This window comes from Mobula birostris, chromosome 9 (assembly GCF_030028105.1).
Source record: "Mobula birostris isolate sMobBir1 chromosome 9, sMobBir1.hap1, whole genome shotgun sequence".
NCBI lineage: Eukaryota > Metazoa > Chordata > Chondrichthyes > Myliobatiformes > Myliobatidae > Mobula > Mobula birostris.
Genome location: NC_092378.1, coordinates 97,155,972 through 97,179,444, shown reverse-complemented (window position 1 = coordinate 97,179,444; position 23,473 = coordinate 97,155,972). Strand labels below are relative to the sequence as shown.

Here is a 23,473-nt window from a genome sequence, read left to right as displayed (position 1 = left end):
CAAATGCTGCTGCTCTGAGAGCGTCGTACTTAGTGGCTAGCCGTATTGCTAAGGCTAAGGAGCCTTTCACTGTTGGTGAAGAATTGATTCTGCCTGCTGCCAAGGACATGTGCTGTGAACTGTTGGGAGAAGCTGCAGCTAACAAGATGGCACAGGTTTCTCTTTCAGCTACCACAGTTTTGAAGGAGAATCGATGACATAGCGGAGGACATCGAAGCACAGCTGTTGGAACGGTTTAATGAGTCTGGTTTCACTACCCGACTCAACAGAGGTTGCTCCTGAATGCCAGGGAAATGCTAGCCAGCTGAAAAATGTCACCTGATCTTAACAATGTATTGAGTGACGTTGTTGAAGTTATCAATCACATCAAAGCAAAAGCCCTTAATTCACATCCGTTTGAGCAGCTTTGTGAGGAAGTGGATGCAGAGCACAAACGTCTTCTCTTACACACTGAAGTCAGGTGGCTATCAAGGGGGAGAGCTCTGGCCAGGGTTTTTGAGTTAAGAGAGCAGCTACAGAGATTTCTTTCAGGAAAAAAGTCACCACTGGCAGCACACTTCAGTGACGAGTAGTGGATAGCAAAACTCGCTTATCTGTGTGACATCTTCAACCTGCTCAATGAACTCAATTTGTCACTTCAGGGGAGAATGACAACTGTCTTCAAGTTGGCAGATAAAGTGTCTGCTTTCACAGCCAAACTGGAACCGTGGGGACGGCGAGTGAATAGGGGCATATCTGACATGTTCCCTACACTAGATGGGAATCTGGGAGAGACTGAGGCTCACAGCTGGTGCGCGAACACCTATCTTCGCTGTCGACAGAATTCGAGCGTTACTTCCTAACCCCAAATGACCCAAGGCATGCAAAGGAATGGGTCCGTGACCCACTTGTGAATGTCCCCAGTGAGTCATCCATGTCAGTGCGGGAAGAAGATCAACTCCGAGCTTGCAAATGACGGTGGGCTGAAAAGTTTGACATAACATCTCTTCCAGCATTCGGGATCAAATTCAAGGCTGAATATCTTGAGATAGCCACGAAAGCACTGAAAACGATGCTTTCCAACATCATATCTCTGTGAAGCGGAGTTTTCTGCAATGAATGCAACGAAAACTAAATTGCGGAATAGACTGGACATAAGGAACCCCCTTATGACTTATAATTGACTTATCACTATATTCATGCGAGGAAAATATGCGCTGTGTGTTTAATACTAAATTCATTAGATAACCCCTTTTAGAAACAAGATTGAGTATATTAGCTACTGATAAGTAACTTATAGTTGACTTATCACCTACATTCCAGTCGTGATTAACACCCCCCCCCCCCACCCCAGTCGGCAAGAATATTGTCAATATTAAACCGGTCCACGGTGCAAAAAAGGTTGGGGACCCCTGCCCTAAATAACCACTGCATGACAGAACAATGAAGTTGCACCTTTTCTGGGCAGCAAAAAAAGTGTTTGTTTTGCATTTGTTCGGTGATCAGAGGGGTCAGTAAATGGTATTGGCTGGTCAGGTAAATGACCAGGGTGAGGGAGGGGGGAGGGATCAGCAAGAGTGGGATGAAAGGGTGGAGATATGAACAGAAACGCAGGGAAGGGGGGGGAAGAATCACCATTTGGAATCACCAAGAAATCAGGGTTGGGGGAAGCAGAGGAGAGATGTAGATAGAAGCAGATAGTAAAGCCACCCTGAAAACAAATATATGTAACTTAATCCTGCCGTGGTCCACCATTACATTACAAAATCAAAATGTCACTTAACGCCCAATGATTGAGGTTTTCATTCCCTGGTTGTACGGTAGTGGGTGCACTGTGACAGCTGGGAGTAACACTCAAATATACAAAAGAACAGTTTTTAATAGGAGCTTTTGTATTCACATTTCAAAAGGCAAATAACTGATTGCCTCTATCAGCAGCTCAGACCGGTGATCTTTGCCCATATGGTAAAAGCAGCTAATGCTCAATCTCAATATTAATACAAATACAGTAAAATAAGGAATACTTTGAGCTTCGATAACATGGCTGTGATTGCCACTAACAGAGGTAGGCTTTACAAATTTTTCTTTTTTTTTTGGCGTGTGCATCTGCGTGTGCCCGTCCGTGCATGTGCGATGCTGGCGGGACAATGTCTTTTTCATGCCCTTACAAGGCGCGGAGCGAGAGAGAGAGAGACTGTGTGGCGCGCCACTCCTCACACAGACATTTTGCAGTATCTTTCCCTTTATTTTACGAGATTGAGTTGCGATATCGACACTCAACCCGGCAAGGATGGAAATTGTACTCGGGAGCAGACCCAGCTGGGTTCAAACCCAGGAACTTCCGCTCCAGAGTCCGGCGCTGATGCCATTACGCCACCGGCCGGCCCCCAATACAAATTTTTCAACAGCCTGCTATTCTTCCCTGGAAGATGTACCATACTTGGATTTCTTTTCTCAGGATTTTCTTTGATCATCTTAAGTAACTGTCTCTGAATGAGTATGCACTTCTATCATGACCAAGCTGGTTTTAACTTAAACCCTTTGGTCTACAATTTCTTCTCAACATCATGGGCTGAAGAGATTGTACTGTGCTATACTGTTCTATGTCCTATCTTAAATTCTAACATGACCTCCATTTCTTTTTGATCCTTTTGCAAGAAAAAACACTTTCACCAGAATAATTCCAAGTTCACTGGCAATACAACCACATTTCTGTGGGTGGCCCCAGACAAGAAAATACACCAATCGGTCATTTTGAGTTGCTCCCATATTTCTCAAACATTTCACTACCTAAAAGTTAAACAATAATAATAATAATAATGCAAACAGGAACCACAGTGAAATGCCAGCACACAAGGATAATGACATTCACAAAATATTGATTTTTTTAAAAATTTCACCCACTTGTGCATATACTGAGTATATCAATGCCTTTGTCGGGACGCTTGCTGATCTGTTGAGATGGGATTGAAGAGCTTGCCCTATGAAGGGTGTTGATGGTTCTACACCTATATTCACTGGAGTTCAGAAGAATGAGGGGTGACCTCATCAAAACCTTTCGAATGTGAAAGGCCTTGATAGAGTGGGTATGGCAAGGATCGTGGAAGAATCTAAGACCAGTGGACACAGCCTCAGGCCAGAGATGAGAAGGAATTTCTTTAGCCAGGGAGTGGTGAATCTGTGGAATTCTTTACCGCAGGCAGCTGTGGAGACCAACTCTTTATGTATATTTAAGACAGAGATTGATAGATTCTTGATCAGTCAGGACATGAAGGAATACAGGGAGCAGGCAGGAGATTGCGGCGGACCGGAAAATTGGATCAGCCGTGATGAAATGGCGGAGCAGACTTGATGGGCCAAATAACCTAATTCTGCTCCTGTATCTTAGTTTTATGCACCACTGAGGCACTTAGGGAATTATAGTGGTCTATAGGGAATTTGAGCAGGATCTTCTTCACTCAGAGGATGGTGAGAGTGCGATATAAGCTATCAGATGCAGGTTCAATTGCACATTCAAGAGAAGTTTGTATAGGTACATGGATGAATGACTGGGATATGGAGGGCTATGGGTCTTGCTGTGGATAGATGGGATTAGGCAGAAAACAAGCTGCATGGACTAGAAGGGCTGAAAGGCACACTTCTGTGCTGTAGTGCTCTATGATACTACATCCAAATTACTGTTGACTTTTATCAATTTACAATGATTATGCATCAAAAGCACCCTCTGATTTTAAGTGCTTCGAAAAAAAAAATCACAAAATGAAGTTCCTATTTTACTTGCATTTTATTCTAATAGGTGCCAAGCAATTATTAGCATGTAAATATAAACATTAGTTAAATTAAGTTACAATGCATTGGAAATTTAGGCCTACATGGTCTTCAGCTTCGTGCTTAAGTTTCAATGGTTAAAGCAACTTAGCTTCTGGGTTGGTGTTTCTGTGACTCCACCAATTTTCTTTTAAGCCCAAGTAAAGCAATCCAATATATAACATATAGTCCTTGATGTGTGGGTATATACTTGTATATACATACAAGCAATATATATTATATAGTCCTTGACGTGTGGGTATATACATACTTCTACACGAGAGAGAGTTCCAGAACTCTGACTCCATGATGGTGAATGGAGGGCAATCTACATTTGTATTTCCATGTCAGAATGAGGTGCGGCTTGGAGGGCAATTTCCGGTTGGTGGTATTTCCCTGCTGTTATGTGGGAAACATTTTTTTTGTTATTACATAAAGCCATTCAGCCTGTCAAGTTGGCTCTTGGGGTATCTTCACAATTCCCATTCCACCATACTTTGCTGCAACCTCATCTATCACATACTCATCAAGTTCAACATATAACTCCCCCCCACCCCCAATTAGTGAGTCTATGGAAAGTGAGATTAAACCAATGAACCAGGCTCCAAAACACACAAGTGAACCATGGCACCTGAACCTGTGAAATAACTGCATTATCTGTCGCACCACTGTGCCAACCTGTTGCAGCCAATTTGCAATTGCAAATTCCAACAGAAATAATAGCTAAATAACATATGTTTTATTAATCATGATCGAGAGATTGATGATAAATAAGGTTCCAAGATAACTCCCCTTTGAAATAAAGGCAGAATTTTTTTTACATCCACCAGAAATGTTAGACGAGAACTTTAATATGCACTTTGAAATAAGAAGCATTTAACCTTAATGCTATTCACTGCTGAAACCTCTCAAGATCATTACATAATCACTGTATATTGGAGCTTGGAACTACACAGATTTGCAGCACCCATTGCTGCTCTCCATCAACAGTATCACAATCCATACATAAATTGAGCTATAAAACTGTACTTAAATAAATCAAACCAATTATACTTAAAGTAAACAACTCAGCCAGTAAATTGCAAACTTTGCATTATAACACTTAAGTAGAGGAATTATTTGCAATAAACTGGAGTTTAAAATAGCATGAAAAAAATAATCCTTACTCGATCTCCAATTGTAATGCACGCCTTTGAATCCAGATCTCTCGGTGGTCTAGAAAGTAAATATAAACGGAAATGTATTTAACTCATCAGAAAACCTCACTAATTATACAAAAGCAATAAGACCACATGCTTAACAAAGCAACATGTGGGGTAGATTTATAGTGCCTTGAAAAAGTATTCAACCTCTTTAACTATATTCACATTTTACTCTCGTTTTCTGAAGTTACAATACACTAAAGTAGCATTATTTTGAGCTAATTTATAAAACAGTGTGCATCAAATCAAAAGAAAAATTCCAAAACCTGTCAATAATTTACTAAAAATTAAAAACCAAAATTATGAGGCTGAAAAAGTATTCACCACCTTGAAAACTACTCCAGTAACTTTCCTACTTTACCAATTCACACAATTTGTTGATGTAGGATCACCTGTTTTCAATGAATTCATAAGAATAAATACTCCTCTCAATGGATGGTCCAACAGTATGGTAGATTTTCAACAGACCAAACAAAAATGAAGGCTAAAGAGTATTTAAGACAAGTCAGGGAAATGATAATAGAAAAGCTGTGGAGGCATACAAGACCATCTCAAAGACACTGAACATCCCTCACTCAGTGCAGTCCATTGTGGAAAATTGAGAAAATATGAAACCACAACGACATTGCCTAGGTCTGGCCACCCCTCTAAACTTAGTTGCCGGAGAAGAATGGCACTTGTAAGAGAATCTACTGTGACACCAAAAGTCACCCTGAGTAAGCAGCTGAAATCAGTGGCTGTAAGTGGAGATGAAGTTCACGGCTCCACAATCTCCGAGCCTTGCACAAAATCAGTATTCATAGAAGAGTGGCAAGGAAGAAGTCCTGGTTTAAAAAAAAACATTTAACTGCCCACAAATCTTTGCAAAGTGTCACAGAAGATTCAGTAAAGAAATGGAAGAAGGTCTTATGGTCAGATGAGACCAAAGTGGAGCTTTCTGGCCTCAACTCTAAGCAGCACGTGTAGCAAAAATCTAATACTACACATCAGCCAGGTAACACCATCCCTATTGTCAAGTATTGTGGAGGTAACATCATGCTATGGGGATGTTTTTCAGCAGGAGGGTCTGGAAATCTGGTCAGGATATCTGCTAAAGACAGAGATTCTGGATAAAAACCTGCTAGCCTCTACTAGGAAGCTTAAACAGAGGAGGAAATTCATCTTGCAGCAGGACAACGAACCTAAGCAACCATGGAGCATCTTCAAATGAAGAAAACTGATGTCGCTGAGTGGCCCAGTCAGTGTCCTGACCTTAACCCAATCAAACATCTCTGGCAAGACCTCAAGATTACTGTCCACCAGCACTGCCCAACTAACCTGGTAGAGCTTGAGAGCAGCGTTGCAAGGAGAAATGGGCAAATCTTGTTCCATCATGTTTTACAAAGCTAAACGACTTATCCGAATAGACTACTGGCTGTAATAGCTGCAACAGGTGGTTCAACTAATTACTGAGCGAGGAGGGGGTATGAATATTTTTGAACTGCTGACATTTCAGGTTTTGAATTTTTAGTTTTTCGTGCTTTACAATTTTTCCTGCTTTTTGGGCTCCACTGTGGAAAAAGGAGCATGTGATTCATGAATTTAAAAATTCTCAGTTAAATTGATTAACATCCCTGGTTGTAATACTCACTTATGTGAACAAAGGATTTGGGGCTGAATACTTTTTAAAAAGGCATTGTATGAAAGGTTTCAGAAAAGGGAAAAACTAAAAGATAGCATAGCCTTAAAATACAGAAGCAGCAAATTCCTGGATGTAAGGTATTCACTTTAAATTCGATGCACAAATACACACATTTCTTACCATCACCAACATTTGTGCTATGTCATATAACGTAGGTGATCATTGTTGTTGAGCATGATTGTTCTTGGCAAATTTTTCCATAGAACTGACTTGCCATCGTCTTCTTCTGGGCAGTGTATTTACAAGTCAGGTGAACCCTGCCATTATCAATACTCTTCAGAGATCATCTGCCTGGCATCAGAGGTCACACAACCAGGACTTGAGATATGCACCAGCTACTCATACAACAATAACCACCTACTCCCATGACTTCATGTGTCCCTAAATGGGGGCTAAGCAGGTGCTACACCTTGCCCAAGGGTGACCTGTAGACTAGCAGAGGGAAGGAGCGCCTTATACCTCCTTTGGTAGAGGCACATCTCCCATCGCACCATCCAACACTTCATATATAGTGTGCAAAAGCCACTGGAAAAGAGGTAAAGAACGAATTATGCAAAGTTCTCAGCAGTGCTAATAATAAAATCAAGCCACATCCAGACAGGTTTCCTGCTGAACTATTGCTGAACAAGGAGTTAAGAATATTCCAAGCCACATCTCACTGATTTTGAAATTCCTGTAATGGTTATGGTATTTCCATAAAATGAGACACTACACAATGTCCTCAAAGTCAAATTTCAATGTTAATCCAGTCAGCCTGGATATTAAACTGAGAAAGTTTCTGTGTCTCAATTTTTTTTGGCAGAATGAACCTGCACACATTTTTCAAACAGCTAGTTCAATCTGTTTCTAGGAAATGTCACCTACCACCCCCCCCCCACCCTTCCAATATGCAAACCAAAATAAAAACACAAGTCCAACAGACAGTGCTATCATTCTGGTAGGGAGTAGGCATGTTAGCAGAGCACGTCTGAAAACTCAGTTCCTCTCAAAGGCACTTTGTATAAAGGCTGGGCTTCTTCCAGTTACAAGGCAATTGGAAGAGAGCCTGGCAGAAGATCTTTAAAATGTAAGCAAATAGTTCTAATTTGGAGCACACTGCCCAAGAAGGTGATGCAAACAGACAACAGTTAAAGAAAATTAAGGTCAGATCAATTGGAGAAAAACTGCAGGGTTAAACAGGTAATTTGTAGAGGAATGGGACTAATTGATCAGTTTATCCAAAGACCTAGCAGAGGCTATACGAATTGAATCATCTCCCTCTCTGCCAGGAAGTAAATTCAGAGGAACAAAAAATAATAGTGTCTCTGGTGGATCCCTACAAGAGAGCAGGTATTCCCTTCTATTACAAGCAGCTTTATCGAGGAGCAACTAGGACTAGGAATCTGTCAAAATTACAATGGGACCAATTCCACAGCACCATTGCAACTGACAAAGCTATAGATTCATGGACTCACACATACTTGGTTGCTTTAAATATCAGACATGACACACATTTTTGACTGCATCTTTTTTCCATGGGCAAGTTTGTATAGGTCAGAAATTCACAAATCCTCCTTGGCCAATAACAAAATGACAACCTCTCGAAGCGATTCACATTTCTGATGATTCTTCATTAATAGTAAAAGAGTCCACTGTGAATGATGTTAGCCAGAGCACTGAAACATAAAGGCAGGGCTGATATTTCAAAACCTTGTCCACATTAAGTGGCAAGCTATCCATGCAACTTGCCAGGTGAGACAGAAACTGTTTCAAAATATTTTTATTTCCAGCCTGTAATAACAAAGGATTTCTGTCACAAACTCACTCAGCATTTGGAAAGTTTAACCAGCATCTGGTATGTCCAACTTTGAATTCCCAGGCTATTTTGGTTACCCAATCTGAACTAGGGTAGAAGCTACAGCTGGTCTTAGCACTTACTCTCATACCTGTTATTCTGCTAGGAGACACGGCACAATAACAGACACAATGACGCAAGAATTAAACATGGACCTACCAACATGTGGGCTTCAAACTTGCTTTACCTCCCAAAAAAATCATGGCTCATATCCAACAGCATTTCCCTATCCAATTGCTACATCCTTGTTCTCCAAAAATCAATCTCAACAGCTGAGTATTCACAGCACACAGAAGGAAAAAAATCTCTAAAGGTTTATAGCCCTGCATTGTAATTTCTCTCTGGCACTAAAAAGCCAACCCGTTATTCTGAAAGGATTAGCTTCAATTTGGGGCATCTCACATCAAAAGTACTAAGACCTTTGCAAAATCACTACAAATGTTTCTGGAGAAGGAAAAAGAAGTGTGAAGTTATAGCTTATTTTTGGAATACAACTAAAGTTGAGTTAATACGTGACAGATTTAAGAATTATGCAAACACTGGAAAGAAGAGCCAAGAACATTAAGTAACTAAATAGTTTTCATACTTTACCAATGTGTAACAACTATGACTTGTTAGCAATGAGTTGAATCATTTCAATTTTTTGCCCCAGCTATTTTTTTTTAAATATGTACATATTATTGAACATGCATAAAATCATACTTAAATCAAAACCGCTTTTGGCGCCAAGAATGTGGGACATCGATAAAAAAAATCTGTGGTCTAACATTCAAGTCTGATTACATGCAAGGTATTGATGGAAATAAATGGGTAAAATTAGATGCTCATGCTGCACACAAGCTCTAAACTCTAAGGGTTAAGACAGCAAAGTACTGCTGGCACAACCACCAGCATACATTCTTGCATAGAACCTGATCATATGGAACTAGTTCAGTCTTCAGTCAAATTGATCTTGGTTAAGGTCATGATTTGGAAGTTTGAATTAGTCTACATTATCCCTGGACTGGAGCAGGAGAAACCAATGAAGTTTCCAATAGTTTACTGTCCAACTAATCCAGAAGAGCATATTGATTTCAGAGCTAGGAAAATACAGGATCAAAGTCAGCTCTGAAAATAGATCCTCTCGGGATTATTCACATAGGAATGCTTATTGTCCATCTTTGCATGATAGCTTGCCTGGAGAATAGTTGGCTAAAATAGTTCATTACTTAAATTTATGTCTAGAATAGAAACAAGATCAGATGGTAAGAAATACTATCCTAGGTGAACAGCTGGAATAGCGTGAGTCTTCTTATATTCATTCCAGTTTTAAAAAATCCAGCTTAGCTGGACAGATGTTCCAATATGTAAATATCTCAAGGCTTCCACCATTTTATAAATCATTCATTTAAGGTTTCGACCACAGGTTCGCAACCTGGAGTCCACAGACCCCTTGGCTTAATGGTATTGGTTCATGGCATTAAAAAAAAATTGGAAACCCCTGATTTGGAAAATATACCCAAATAACTAAAACGGTGACAGGCCATTTCAGATGTGCTGGAATCATTAAATCTGCGCACATCATATGCTTTTCATGTCCAAAAGAAGCCACTTCAGATCAAAGCTGGGATTGGATGGGAAATATCGGTGAAGAGGCAAGAGCAGCTTGATTTGGGCCAGATAAATTTGTTTGTGCATGTTTTTTGTTTGTACTATGCTGAATTGATCTTGCGAAGATGCTGTCTGTACCACCACAGTTCTTCAGAAAGTGACACACGTGGATATTGATTACACTGTATCTGTAACCTGGTCCAAAGTTGTAACTGTCAAACAATGTACCTGCATTTCTCCAATTGCATGACTTGGGCATCCATCACCCACCACTGCACAGTACCAAAAAAATGTATAAACTTAACTGTTAACTACAACACATTTTGTATAAAATACTGCAAGATATGGTAGTTTGGGGTTGGATCTCTGTGGTAGAAACTGGAAAGACAAGTCTGGTTTTCAATGGGAGCACCAGTGCAAAAGGGGGGGAGAGAGAGAAGAGATAGAGGGGAGGGGGGAGAGGGGGAGAGGGGGAGAGGGGGAGAGGGGGAGAGGGGGAGAGGGGGAGAGGGGGAGAGGGGGAGAGGGGGAGAGGGGGAGAGGGGGAGAGGGGGAGAGGGGGAGAGGGGGAGAGGGGGAGAGGGGGAGAGGGGGAGAGGGGGAGAGGGGGAGAGGGGGAGAGGGGGAGAGGGGGAGAGGGGGAGAGGGGGAGAGGGGGAGAGGGGGAGAGGGGGAGAGGGGGAGAGGGGGAGAGGGGGAGAGGGGGAGAGGGGGAGAGGGGGAGAGATAGAAATAGATAGATACTTCCATCAGTTCTGAAGCTGGAGCTCTCTTGCTCCTTCTATACACTGCATGTACAATTTTCCTTGAACTTCTACTTCCATTTCATCTACTAGGCAGAGTCAAGGGCAGCACTGATGGAAACTGATAGTTCATTACTAGACATTGTACACTGGAATGGCACTAAGTATAAATGTACCAATCTGCAAGTAGGAGGCACAAATAGTGGGGATAAAAACTACCTCATTGATCAGTGTTTTAACTCAAATTATTTAGCACACACAGAATATCATTGCCTTCATTATATAAATTTGTTATATACTGTTCAAGTTAGCTGAAAAAGATGGTCAAAAAAAAGCTTTGGAAATTTAGCATATAAGGACCATGACTGAATAAATTTCAAAGTACAAAGTACGCATACTAAATAGAACCTTGAGAATCATCTCAGCAGTTAAGAATGTACAAATACAAGAAGCTGCAGATGTTGGAATCTGGACTGAAACCAAACTACTGGAGGTACTCAGCAACCCACCTCCAAACCCAGAGATGCTGCATAACCTGCTCAGCGTCTGGATAGGAATGCGATGATAAAATATAAACTTAGAAAATTGTAAATTATTCAGTTTGGTAGGAAATACAGCAAGTTTTAAATGGCTAACAAATTCTGGAAACCTTGGCAACCAGAGAGACCTATTCATTGTTATTGTATATGAATCATAGAAACTGAAAAGGAGATACAGGAAGAAATAAGAGCAAATAGTATATTAGTCTTATTTATAGAAGCTCCTGTAAAATTATAAAGATATCTTTCTGAAAATTTATAAGGCAATGGTAAACAGATACTTGGGTACTAACATGATTTCAGCAAATAGGGAACTACTCAAAGGAAGATTAAGTAGAAGAGACCGATGTTTCTCAAAATTTAGAGAAATATGAGATGGTCTTACTAAAGTATAAAAAATTCTTAAAGGGCTGTGTTGGGTAGATGCTGAGTGATTATTTGTTCCAATTGATAAATCTCAATCAAGAGGATCACATTTGCAGATAATAACCATTCAGAACTGAGAAAAGGAGAAATTTCATGGAGTAATGAAACTTCACAATCATATTCTACAGAGGGCTACAACTATAATTTATTGTCCAAGCTGGATTGTGTTCAAATTATAGAGAGAATCATGAGAATTGCAGGAATGAGTTGACAATGGAGGTAGTGTGGAAATGGTAGAAATAAGAAGTTGAGAGAGAAATTTATTCATCTATCTGAATAGCAGAGAAAGCTCAAAGGACCTACCATTCCATTATATACAAAAACAAGTCTTGGTGCAGTGAAAAGTTTCAGGTGAAGAATATAATTTATATTAAATAAATGGTAAAACCTCATCAGTAATCCTGGAATTGACAAATCAATTCTTATCATTCTCCCAGTCTGATCATTCTGCCCTCTCCTCCCACTGGATTGACTAATTGCACAGCAGTTCCCAAACCTTTTGCATTTCCAGTATTTCATTGATCTTAAACAGTGGGCATTAGCATAGTCTCTTGTGATATTATTCTCTTTTCAACTGGGACTATTGGAGACTTTAGTAGCCAGAAGCATGGCTAGCTCTCATTGTTCATACGCAACCCAGGACCATTCACCCATGGCCCGATACCTCCCCTCACCTCCCCTCCAGGAAGCACATGCAAGCACATACACATCAGGCAGTAAATACGAAATATTCCGATAGGGATGTCCAATGTCTTTTGCTGGGTGGTGCCTTTCTCTGCAAAGACATCAGAAGGGATAGGTTAAACTAAAGTTACAGGGGGATAGGAAACAGAGCACTAGAGAAGACAGTGGAAAAGTTTTGGAGAATGATGTTGTTAAGCCTACATACAAGATCAGGGATCAAATGATTCAACATAGTGGGACTAATGTTCTGATCTGCATACCGTATTTTAATGGCTGGTACTGAAAGAAAGGCAGACGAACTTGAGGCATGGATCAGTAAATTTATCATCAAAATGCATATGTCACCATGTGCAACCCAGAGATCACAGACTGTTGCAAGAAACATAAGGTTGTGATAATAGGTGATTTTAACATTCCACATATTGACTGGATTCCCAGACAGTAAAGGGCCTGGATGAGCAAGAGTTTCTCAAGTGTTTAGGAAAGTTTCCTTAATTGGTACATCAAGGTCCCAGCTAGAGAGAGTGTGATACTAGATCTTCTATTAGGGAATGATACAGGGCAGGTGACAAGCTTGTATAGGGGAACACTTTGCATCTAGTGATCATAATGCCATTAGTTACAAGCTAATTATGGAAAAGGATAGGTCTAATCCTCAGGTTGAGATTCTAAATTGGAGAAAGGCCAATTTTAATGGCATCAGAAAGGATCTGCCAGATGTGGATTAGGACAGGCTGTTTTCTAGCAAAGGTGTACTTGGTAAATGGGAAACATTCAAAAGTGAAATTTAGGGAGTACACAAGTTGTATATTCCTGTCAGAATAAAAGACAAGGACAGCAGATTTATGGAACATTGTTTTTTGATATATTCTGGCCCTGGCTAAGAAAAAGGAGGTGCATGGCAGGTATAGGCAAGCAGAAACAAATAAGGTAATTGAGTATAAGAAATGCAAAAGAATACTTAAGTCAGGAGGGCTAAAAGAAGATGCAAGATTGTGCCAGCAGACAAGATGAAAGAGGACAAAATTGGTCCTCCAAAAGTTCAGTGCGCTAATCTATACATGAGCCAAAAGAGATAGTGGAGATCTTAAAGGGATTTTTTACATCTGTATTTACTCAGGAGATGGACACAGAGTCTATAGAAATGTGGCAAAGTAGCTGCAAAGTCATGGACCCTATACAGATTAAAGAAGAGGAGATGTTTGCTGTCTTCAGACAAATTAGGGTGGATAAATCCCCAGGGTGTGACAAGGTATTCACTCCGATCCTGTGGGAGCCAAGTGCAGAAATTACAGGGGTCCCTCACAGAAATACTTAAATCATTGCCAGCAACAGGTCAGGTACCAGAGGATTGGAGGATAGCAAATGCTGTTCTGCTGTTTAAGAAAGGTTCTAAGAATAAACCAAGGAATTATAGGCCAGTGAGCCTGACATCAGTAAAGGGAAAGTTATTGGAAGGTACTCCAAGGGACTGGATATATAAATATTTGGATAGACAGGGACTGATTAGGGATAGTCAACATGGCTTTGTGCGTGGTTGGTAGTGTGTAACCAGTCTTAGTTTTTTTTGAGAAAGTTACCAAGAAAGTTGATGAAGATGAGCCAGTGGATGTCGTCTACATGGACTTCAGCGAGGCATTTGACAAGGTCCTGCATAGGAGGTTGGTCAAAAAGGTTCAGTCGCTTGACATTCAAGATGAGGTAGCAAATTGGAATAGACTTTGGCTTTGCCAAAGAAACCAGAGTGTGGTTGCAGATGGTTGCTTCTGAATGATCACTGCTGGGTCCATTGTTGTTTGTCATCTATATCAATGATCTGGATGATAACATGATAAACTGTATCAGCAAATTTGCAGATGACACCAAGATTGGGGGTGAAGTGGATAGCTAAGACTATCCAAGTTTGCAGCAGGATCTTGACCAGCTGGAAAATGGGCTGAAAAATGGCAGGTGGAATTTAATGAAGACAAGTGTGAGGTACCAGGGTAGGTATTACATGGTGAGAGGTAGAGCACTGAGGAGTGCTGCAGAACAGAACGATCAGAGAATACAGATCCATAATTCCTTGAAAGTGGTGTCACAGGTAAATAGGGTTGTTAAGAAAGCTCTTGGCACACTGGCCTTAATAAATCAATGTACTGAGTATACAGACTGTATGTTATATTAAAAATTAAATGACCTTCATGAGGCCTAATTTGGAATACTGTGCAACACACAAAAAAAGTTGCCGGTGAACGCAGCAGGCCAGGCAGCATTTCTAGGAAGAGGTACCGTCGACATTTCGGGCGAGACCTTCGTCAGGACTAACTGAAAGAAGAGTTAGTAAGAGATTTGAAAATGGGAGGGGGAGGGGGAGGGGGAGATCCAAAATGATAGGAGAAGACAGGAGGGGGAGGGATGGAGCCAAGAGCTGGACAGGTGATTGGCAAAAGGGATATGAGAGGATCATGGGACAGGAGGCCTAGGGAGAAAGAAAACAGGGAGGGGGGGGAAAGCCCAGAGGATGGGCAAGGCGTATAGTGAGAGGGACAGAGGGTGGTGAGAATGTGAGAGGAGCTGCTGGTGCAAGTGGTGAACGCAGGGTGAATTTTAACATTAAAGAGAAATTTGGATAGGCACACGGATGAGAGGGGTTTGGAGGGTTATAGTCTGGATACAGGTCGATGGGATGAGGCAGATCAATGGTTTAGCACAGACTAGATGGGCTAAAGGGCCAGTTTCTGTGCTGTGTTCTATGACTCTAAGGACTTGCTACTTTAGACACAAGACACTGCAAATCTGGTAAAAAGGGAGTTTTGCTACTGTTGTTTAAATGCACACAGCCACAAGACAGACAGAGACACACAACATGGACATGCAAATCCAATTTAATAATGGGTCATCTTACGTTGGGCTGGTAACTGGCTGTTTGAAGACTTCATCTGAGATTTTTAAATTAGGTTTATTTCTCATTTTTCCTGTGAAGCAAAACAAAAAAAAAAGTCAAAAATCAAATGAGTGACAGCTTTCTCATTAAATTCATATCTGATCAACTAAGAAATTAACCAGACACTTTGGTTTGACATAGGATTTTAATAAATAAGATACAACTTATATACATTGATGCATCAAAAAAATGGTACAATTTGATTATTTGACCCCTCCCTATGTCCCCTGCAATCTTTTCCATCTGCTTCCATTGCCTTCCCGCCACTGTACAGTTAAACAAGCCTGCTTTTCAGTGCAAAACCAGCAAATCACAGCCAACAAATCTACACCATTCCTTATCACACAAACCTATCTTTATCGACAGCTCAGCAGTGGAATGGATGGGTAGTTTCAAGTTCTCAGATTTCAACATCTCTGAAGATCTAACCTGAACGAACCCAATATATTGATTCAATTACGAAGAGGGCACTCCAGCAGGCTATATTTCATTTGGAATTTGAGGATGCCACCAAAGACACCAGCAAATTGCTACAGACGTACTGTGGAGAGCATTTGAACTGTTGTATCACTGTCTGGTATCTATCTGCTGCACATATTATTTTCTCCTTACTACCATCAGTGAAGTGGTACAGGAGTCTGAAGACACACACATTGTTTCAGGAACAGCTTCTTCCCTCAATCACCAGATTTCTGAACAGACAATGAACCCATGAACACTACATCACGATTTTTGCTCTTTTTTTAAACTACTTATTTATCTCTTGTATGTTCTTATACATACACACACACACACACGTAATGTATAATACATACATGTATACACACCCACTCAGTGGCCATTTTATTAGGTACAAGTGGAACCTGCTGAAGCCCATTCACTGCGAGTTTCAATGTGCTGTGCATTCACAGATGCTCTTCTGCACACTAAGGCTGCAACCCATATTTACTTGAGTTAATGTCGTTTTCCAGTCAGCTTCAACCAGTCTGGCCATTTTCCTCTGACCTCTCTCATTAACAAGGTCACAGTGTGTTTTTCTGCATCATTCTCAGTAAGCCCTAGAGACTGTTCCAGTAGATCAGCAGTTTTTGAGATACTCAAACCACCCTGCCTGGTATCAACAACCATTCCATGGTCATAGATCACATTTCCTCCCCATTCTGATGTTTAGTTTGAAGAACAACTGAACCTCTTGATCCATGTCTGCATTCTTTTATTGTACTGACTTGCATTGAGTTGCTGCCACATCATTCATTGATTAGATATTTGCATTGATGAGGTGTACAGTATCTAAATTGGACCGGGGGGTTGGGTGGGGGGGTGGAGGGAAGCACTTAGAGTGTTAGTGTGAATGTAAGAATCTCTCACACAGTCTGTGTGTATTTCGCTGCATGATATTACATTTTATACTGCAAATCATAATATACAAATATGTCTTGTAATTTATCATATATATTACATAATAACATGCATGTGTGATAGTAAACCTCATTCTGATTCCATTTTGCCTCTTTCATAATCCAACTTTGGCTCCTCCCCTTTCCATTGCTATCTGCTGTACATAGTGACATTTTCCCTTGACAAAGGATTAGTTGCTTTCTAAACATGTTAGGACATTCTGTCACTAGCACAAAATAGGCATTGTCAAACAGTTTATATAACATCAATTCAAGAATGAGTCACAACTTCCTCTAGATCAGTGGTTCCAAAGCTCTGGGTTACCACCCCCTTGGCTTTGAGACCACATCCCCAGCGCCCCCTCTCCCTTTCCGGTCATTACATAAGAACTGTAACGATTTTTGATTTACGATGCACAGTGAAAGAAAATGGGAACTGCAAATCCACAGCAGTGACAAATAATTGCAAACCTTATTCAAATCTATTTAAAGGTAAAATAAAATTAATTACAGTAAAAATAATTTTCAACTACTTTTAGGGTGTACATTAGTAGTCCAATTATTCACTACTTCGTTGCTGTTTCACCTTTCAATGAGACTGACGGGCCTGGTGCATTGATACCAGCTTCTCAACATCAGGCTGAATGTCACTCAGGACTCTCAGATCCTTATGTTCAGTAATTTACAGCCTGTTTTGTTGCTTTGAAAGAAGTTGGGCAACAGCACTGAGACCACACTCCGCTAATAAGATGTTGGAAAGACAATAAAGAATGTCATGATCATTTTCCCCAGAACAGGATAGTGTTCAGATTTCTTTCTGCAGCCAAAAGACTTAATATAATTTTGTGAACCTCAGCTTCAGCTCAAAGTCATTTTGTAGTGGGATCAGTTTTTCCTCCATCCTTGTTAATTCCTCATTACAAATGTTCAAGAATGGATTTATTGCCCAACTTGAATCAAGGGAAGATCATGAAATCTCTCTGACATGTCCTAATGCAGCTCACCCACCCAGCTGGGCACAATGCACTTGAAGTTCATCATCTGGTATTCTTTCTTTCTCTTCCAACTCAGAGGTGCTTGGAAATTGGAAAAGGTTGCAACAGCCAATGTTGCAATTAAGTAGGGTTAACTTGGACAGAAATATGGAGACGACTGATTTGACTTTGATAAGATTCACATTTCCTTGCAACTGAAGATTGATTTCATTAATCTTTGCAAATAATTTTGACAAATAAACACATTAGACATTGCTCAAGTTTATTACTCAATTAAGCGTTCAAGTCTTCAAAGAACTTTAGTTTCAAAAGCACACAGAAGTGTCTTAGGCAGTTTTGTTTTCAGAGCAAGTGTTTAAACTATTCATCATTCTCCAAACAAAGATCTCAAATTAGTCAAGAATTGAGAGCATGGGACTTGATTTTATTTACCACTGTGATAATAGTATATAATGATATGTGCTAGCCGATCACTTAAGTTTTTTGCAACAAGATGGTGTCTGTGAATTACACAGTGAATGGTAAACAAGTTAGGTAAGGTTTCTTTCAAGAAAGTAATAATCCCATGGTGGGATCCTGTAATTAATGACGCCATCTGTTCCACAAGAACATTGGTGAGTGGAGTGTCATCCTCTCAAACCTCAACACCTGAAATATTGACCAGACCTCCTCCACCCCCCTCCCCTAGATACATTTCTAAAGTAAAATGCTGGAGAAACTCAGCAGGTCAGGCATCCCCATGGAAATGAATATAAACTGTCAAACGTTTCAGGCCAAGACCCTTCTTCAGGACTAAAAAGGAGGGCGGAAAATGCCAGAATAAGGTGGTGGAGGAGGAGAAGGATAAAAAGGTGATAGGTGAAGGTGGGTGGGAAAGATAGAGGGCTGAAGAGGAAGAAATCTGATAAGGAGGGGAGAGTGGACCATAGGAGAAAGGAACGGGATCCTAGTGGAAGGTGATTGGCAGGTGAGAAAAGGTAAGAGGCCAGAACTGGGAATGGAAGGAGGGGGTATTTTTTTTATATAAATCAAAAGGAGAAATCATTCTTCATGCCATCAGAGGCTACCCAGACAGAATACAAGGTGTTGCTCTACCATCTCAAGGGTGGTCCCATCCTGGCACAAGAGGCAGCCATGGACCGACACGGGAATGGGAATCGGAATTAAAATGTTTGGCCACCGGGAGGTTCCACTTTTGGCGGATGGAGCAGAGGTGCTCAAAGCGGACCCCCAACTCACCAAAGCAGAGGAGGCTGCATCAGGAACACCAGACAAAACAGACTACCCCAACAAATTCACAGGTGAGGTTTTGCCTCACCAGGAATGACTGTCTGGGGCCCTGAATGGGGGTGAGGGAGGTGGTGAACGGCAGCTGTTGCACTTCGGCCGCTTGGGTAACAGATATGTTTGGCGTTTGAGATGGTGGAAGCTGCAGAGACGATGTGTTCCATGTGGAGGCTCACGGAGTGGTAGGTAAGGACAAAAGGGACTCTAACACCATTAAGGCAGCAGGAAGATGGGGCAAGCGCAAATGTTCAGAAAGTGGAGGAGATACAGGTGAAGACAACATCAATAATGGAGTAAGGGAAACCCTGTTCTTTGAAGTAGGAGGACACCTCTGATATCCTGGAGAGGAAAGCCACATCCTGGGAACAGATGTGGTGGAGACAAAGGAACTGAGAAAAGGGAATAGCATTTTCACAGGAGATAGGGTAGGAAAGGGTATGTCGGTTTCTAGTCCCCTTGTAAATAACAACCCTTGAACCATGCTTTCATCTTTTACGAAGCGAACATAACCAAGAAGCAAAGGTTCACTGCCCGTCAATGTTGGCTCATTCAAATGCAGAGCAAATTCTGTTATTCTAGGAATGTTGCATAATGTGTCTTCTGCACTTTAAGACAGTTCATCCATTCATCTTTGAACAGAGTTAAAGCTGAGTGGAATCACTTGAATTATTTGGTCTGGTGATCTATGCAAGCCTGTACTTTGCTGACAAGATGCTGGGTAGAGGACATCCACCAATGCCATATTTAAATTGGTTGACAACATCACTACCAACACACAGGAAATCAGCATATAGGAAGGAGATTGAAAATCTGGCTGCGTGGTGACACCACCACCACAATAACAACCTCTCCATATCAGCAAGATTAAGGAGCTGATTATTGAGTTCTGGAAGAGGAAACCGGAGGTCCGTGAGCCTCTCCTCATCAGGGGGATCAGTGGTGGAGAGGATCAGCAACTTTAAATTCCGCTGTGTTACCATTTCAGAGCATCTGTCCAGGTCCAGCAGCCAAGTGTCATTATGAAGAAAGCACAGTAGCACCTCTACTTTTGTAGAAGTTTGTGAAGATTTGGCATGTCATGTAAAACTTTTGACAAACTTCTACAGATTCCGGTCAAGGGTACATTGACTGGTTGCATCACGACCAGGTATGGAAACACCAATGCCCTTGAATGGAAAAGCCTACAAAAGCAGTGGATATGGCCCAGTCCATCAAGGGTAGAGCCCTCCCCACTACTGAGCACATCAACATGGATTGCTGTCGCAGGACAGCAGCATCCATCAAAGACACCCAACATCCAGGCCATGCTCTCTTCTCACTGTTGCCATCACCAAGGCGATACACGAGCCTCAGGATCCACACGATCAGCTTCAAAAACAGTTATTACCCCTCACTCATCAGGTTCTTGAACCAGTGGGGATAACTTCACTCAATCCATCACTGAATTGTTCCCACAAGCTATGGACTCACTTTCAAGGACTGTCCATCTCATGTTCTCGATATTTATATATTATTATTTGTTTTTCTTTTTGTATTTGCAGTTTGTCTTTTGCACATTGATTGTCCATCCTGCTGGGTGTGGTCTTTCATTGATACTATTGTGTTTCTTGTATTTACTGTGAATGCCGGCAAGAAAAGGAACCTGGACGGTTTCATTGCCTTATTTGAAAAAACATTTTTACACAACAGACACATTGGCTACTGTTTGTTTGGTGCTTGGTATATTTCCACATTTTAGATACTCCATACTATACTGTCTACATTTCCTATTTGTTTGGTCTTCTGCCATTTTCATTATAGATTAACAATCACTGTCAATCGCATACTGTTTCAATCCAACCTCAAGCACTGCAATCAATAAAGAGGAAAGTTATGGCACCATAATAGCTCAAGCACAAATCTGACTCTCTGCCTGAAGGTACATTAAGTGGGGCAGTGCGGTGTATGGGGTGTCAGGGAGGGGTAGCACCTCTGGTGGGGGGACATGTCACGTCCTTTTCAGGGCAGTTTGTCTACCTTTGGTCCCCACCTGGCACTCAGCTCTCACCTGTGGCTCCCCGTAGCTGTTTGCATGCGACAGCAGCCACACCCCGGGCAACGGCCCCAATAAGCCAGCTAAACCAGGTGAGGGTAGCCGACGGGTCTCAAACCCTCAATGAGATAGGGAGTTGTCTATCCCAGCATGTGAAGACAGACTCCGGCAGATTGAGCGGACGAGACCAATGGAAGGTCCAACGGTCAAGAAGGCTGACTCTGCAAGCGTCGTGGAACATGTAGAGCATGAAAAGGCACAGAAGACGTCCTGGTCATCCACCGCGCCTAGTCCCATCTCCAGCCGTCTCGACCCATCTTGCCACTGGATCCAGATGGGAATTGGGAAGAGAGAGTGAGACTGACGCTGCGCAACTCTCCCTCACTTAAATCCAAATCATGCGCTAGTCTCGACATCATCATCATTAATGGTGTCGAGGTCTTTATCGACGACGATGGATGAACAACGATATCTCAGTTGGGCTGTGGACTAGAGAAATGCAGTCATAACCATTTGAAAGGGCAGATTTTGAACTTTACCCTGTTAAATGTCATACTCTAATTCAGAGGAATTGCATCAAGACCACAAAATATAGGAGCAGAATCAGGCCATTTGGCCCATTGAGTCTTTTCTGCCATTTCATCATGGCTGATTCAGTCTTCTTCACAGCCCCAATCTCCTGCCTTCCCCCCATATCCCTTTATGCCCTGACCAATCAAAAATCTATATACTTTTAAGTTAGAGGTTGATAAAGACTTGGCCTCCACAGCTGCCTGTGGCAATGAATTACACAAATTCATTACTTAATCTCTGGCTAAAGAAATTCTTGCTCATCACCATCCCAAAAGGATGCCCCTCTATTCTGAGGCTGTGTGCTCTTGTCTTAGACAGTCCCATCATAGGAAACACCCTCTCTACATCCACTCTCTCACCATTCGATAGGTTTCAATTAGGTCACTCCTCATTCTCCTGAATTCCAGTGAATACAGGCGCAGAGCCATCAAACACTCTTTATGACAAGCTGTTCAATCCTGGAATAATTTTGGTGAAGCTCCTTTGAATACTCTCCAGTTTCAGTACATTCTTTCTAAGATAAGAGGCCCAAGATTTCTCACAAGTGAGGCCTCACCAGTGCTTTATAAAGTCAGTATTACTTCCTTGCTTTTATATTCCAATTCTCTTGCAATGAATGTTAACATCACATTCGCCTTCCTCAACACATATTCAACCTGCAAATTAACCTTTAGGGAGTCTTATATAAGGACTCACAAACCCCTTGGCCCCCCAGATATTTGTGTTTTCTCTCCATTTAGAAAATCGTCAACCCTTTCATTTCTTCAACTAAAGTGTATCACCATACACTTCCTGACACTATATTCCAACTTCCACTTCTTTACCCATTCTCCTAATCTGTCCATCTGTAGCCTATTTCCTCAAAACTACCTGCCCCTCCACCTATCCTTGTATCGTCTATAAACTTTACAACAAAGTCATTAATTCCATCATCTAGATCACTGACAAATAACGTAACAAGAATGTGTAGAGTATGGGAATTGTACTAGCTAACACTACCACAGTATGCCATTGCCCATGAGGTTTACTTCCCTCCCTCAGCTAATGCATTGCTGGCGTGGGACATCATTCACTCGGTCACCACGAGTCTCAAATGCTTTCACAACTCTATCGAGATTTCAACCATGCCAGCTCGGATTTGACTTTCCCACTTTCACACAGTTCATGGACTGTTAAACTAATGGAAATAAGACAATGGATCTGCTATATGCAAATATTAAGGATGCATATAGTGCATAGCCCTTAACTCCCATCTGCACCACCCCCCACCCTGCCCGGCAGATCAGATCATTACCTGGTGTACTTTCAGCCCCTGTACAAGCCTATGCAGCCCAGCAGCAACCTGTGATCAAGAGGTCTGTTAGGAAATGGTCACAGGAGGCCAAAGCAAGGCTGCTTTCAAGGGTTTGACTGGGACATGCTCTGTAGGCCACATGGAGAGGACATTGATGGACTGACTGCATTACAGGGTACATCAACTTCTGTATGGATAATACTGCTCCAACCAAGACTGTACACTGTTTCCCAAATAAACCTTGGTTCACCAAAGACATCAAAGCCATACTGCACAGGGAGAAGAGGGCAGTCAGAAATGGAGATAGGGTGGTGATGAGGCTGGTTCAGAGGGAACTGAAGGAAGATCATCCTGGACAAGGACTGCTGCAGGAGGAAGTTGGAGAGGAAACTACAGCAAAACAAAAGAAGGATATGTGGAGTAGTATGTAAACAATTGCGGTACAAAAAGGCCAGAGACCAGGTGATTGAAGGGGACCAGGACA

General features: G+C 41.5%; 1 protein-coding gene across 3 annotated transcripts in view; it reads right to left on the bottom strand.

Annotated features, from left to right (window-relative positions):
- LOC140202889 (dual specificity mitogen-activated protein kinase kinase 3-like) overlaps positions 1-23,473 on the bottom strand; it is a 154,927-nt gene that overhangs the window by 71,217 nt on the left and 60,237 nt on the right. For all 3 annotated transcript variants that reach the window (XM_072268429.1, XM_072268430.1, XM_072268431.1), the window contains exons 2-3: positions 15,373-15,442; positions 4,953-5,001 (exon numbers count right to left, since the gene is read on the bottom strand). In XM_072268429.1, the coding sequence (XP_072124530.1) occupies positions 4,953-5,001; positions 15,373-15,442 (119 nt within the window). The remainder of the gene's footprint in view (positions 1-4,952; positions 5,002-15,372; positions 15,443-23,473) is intronic.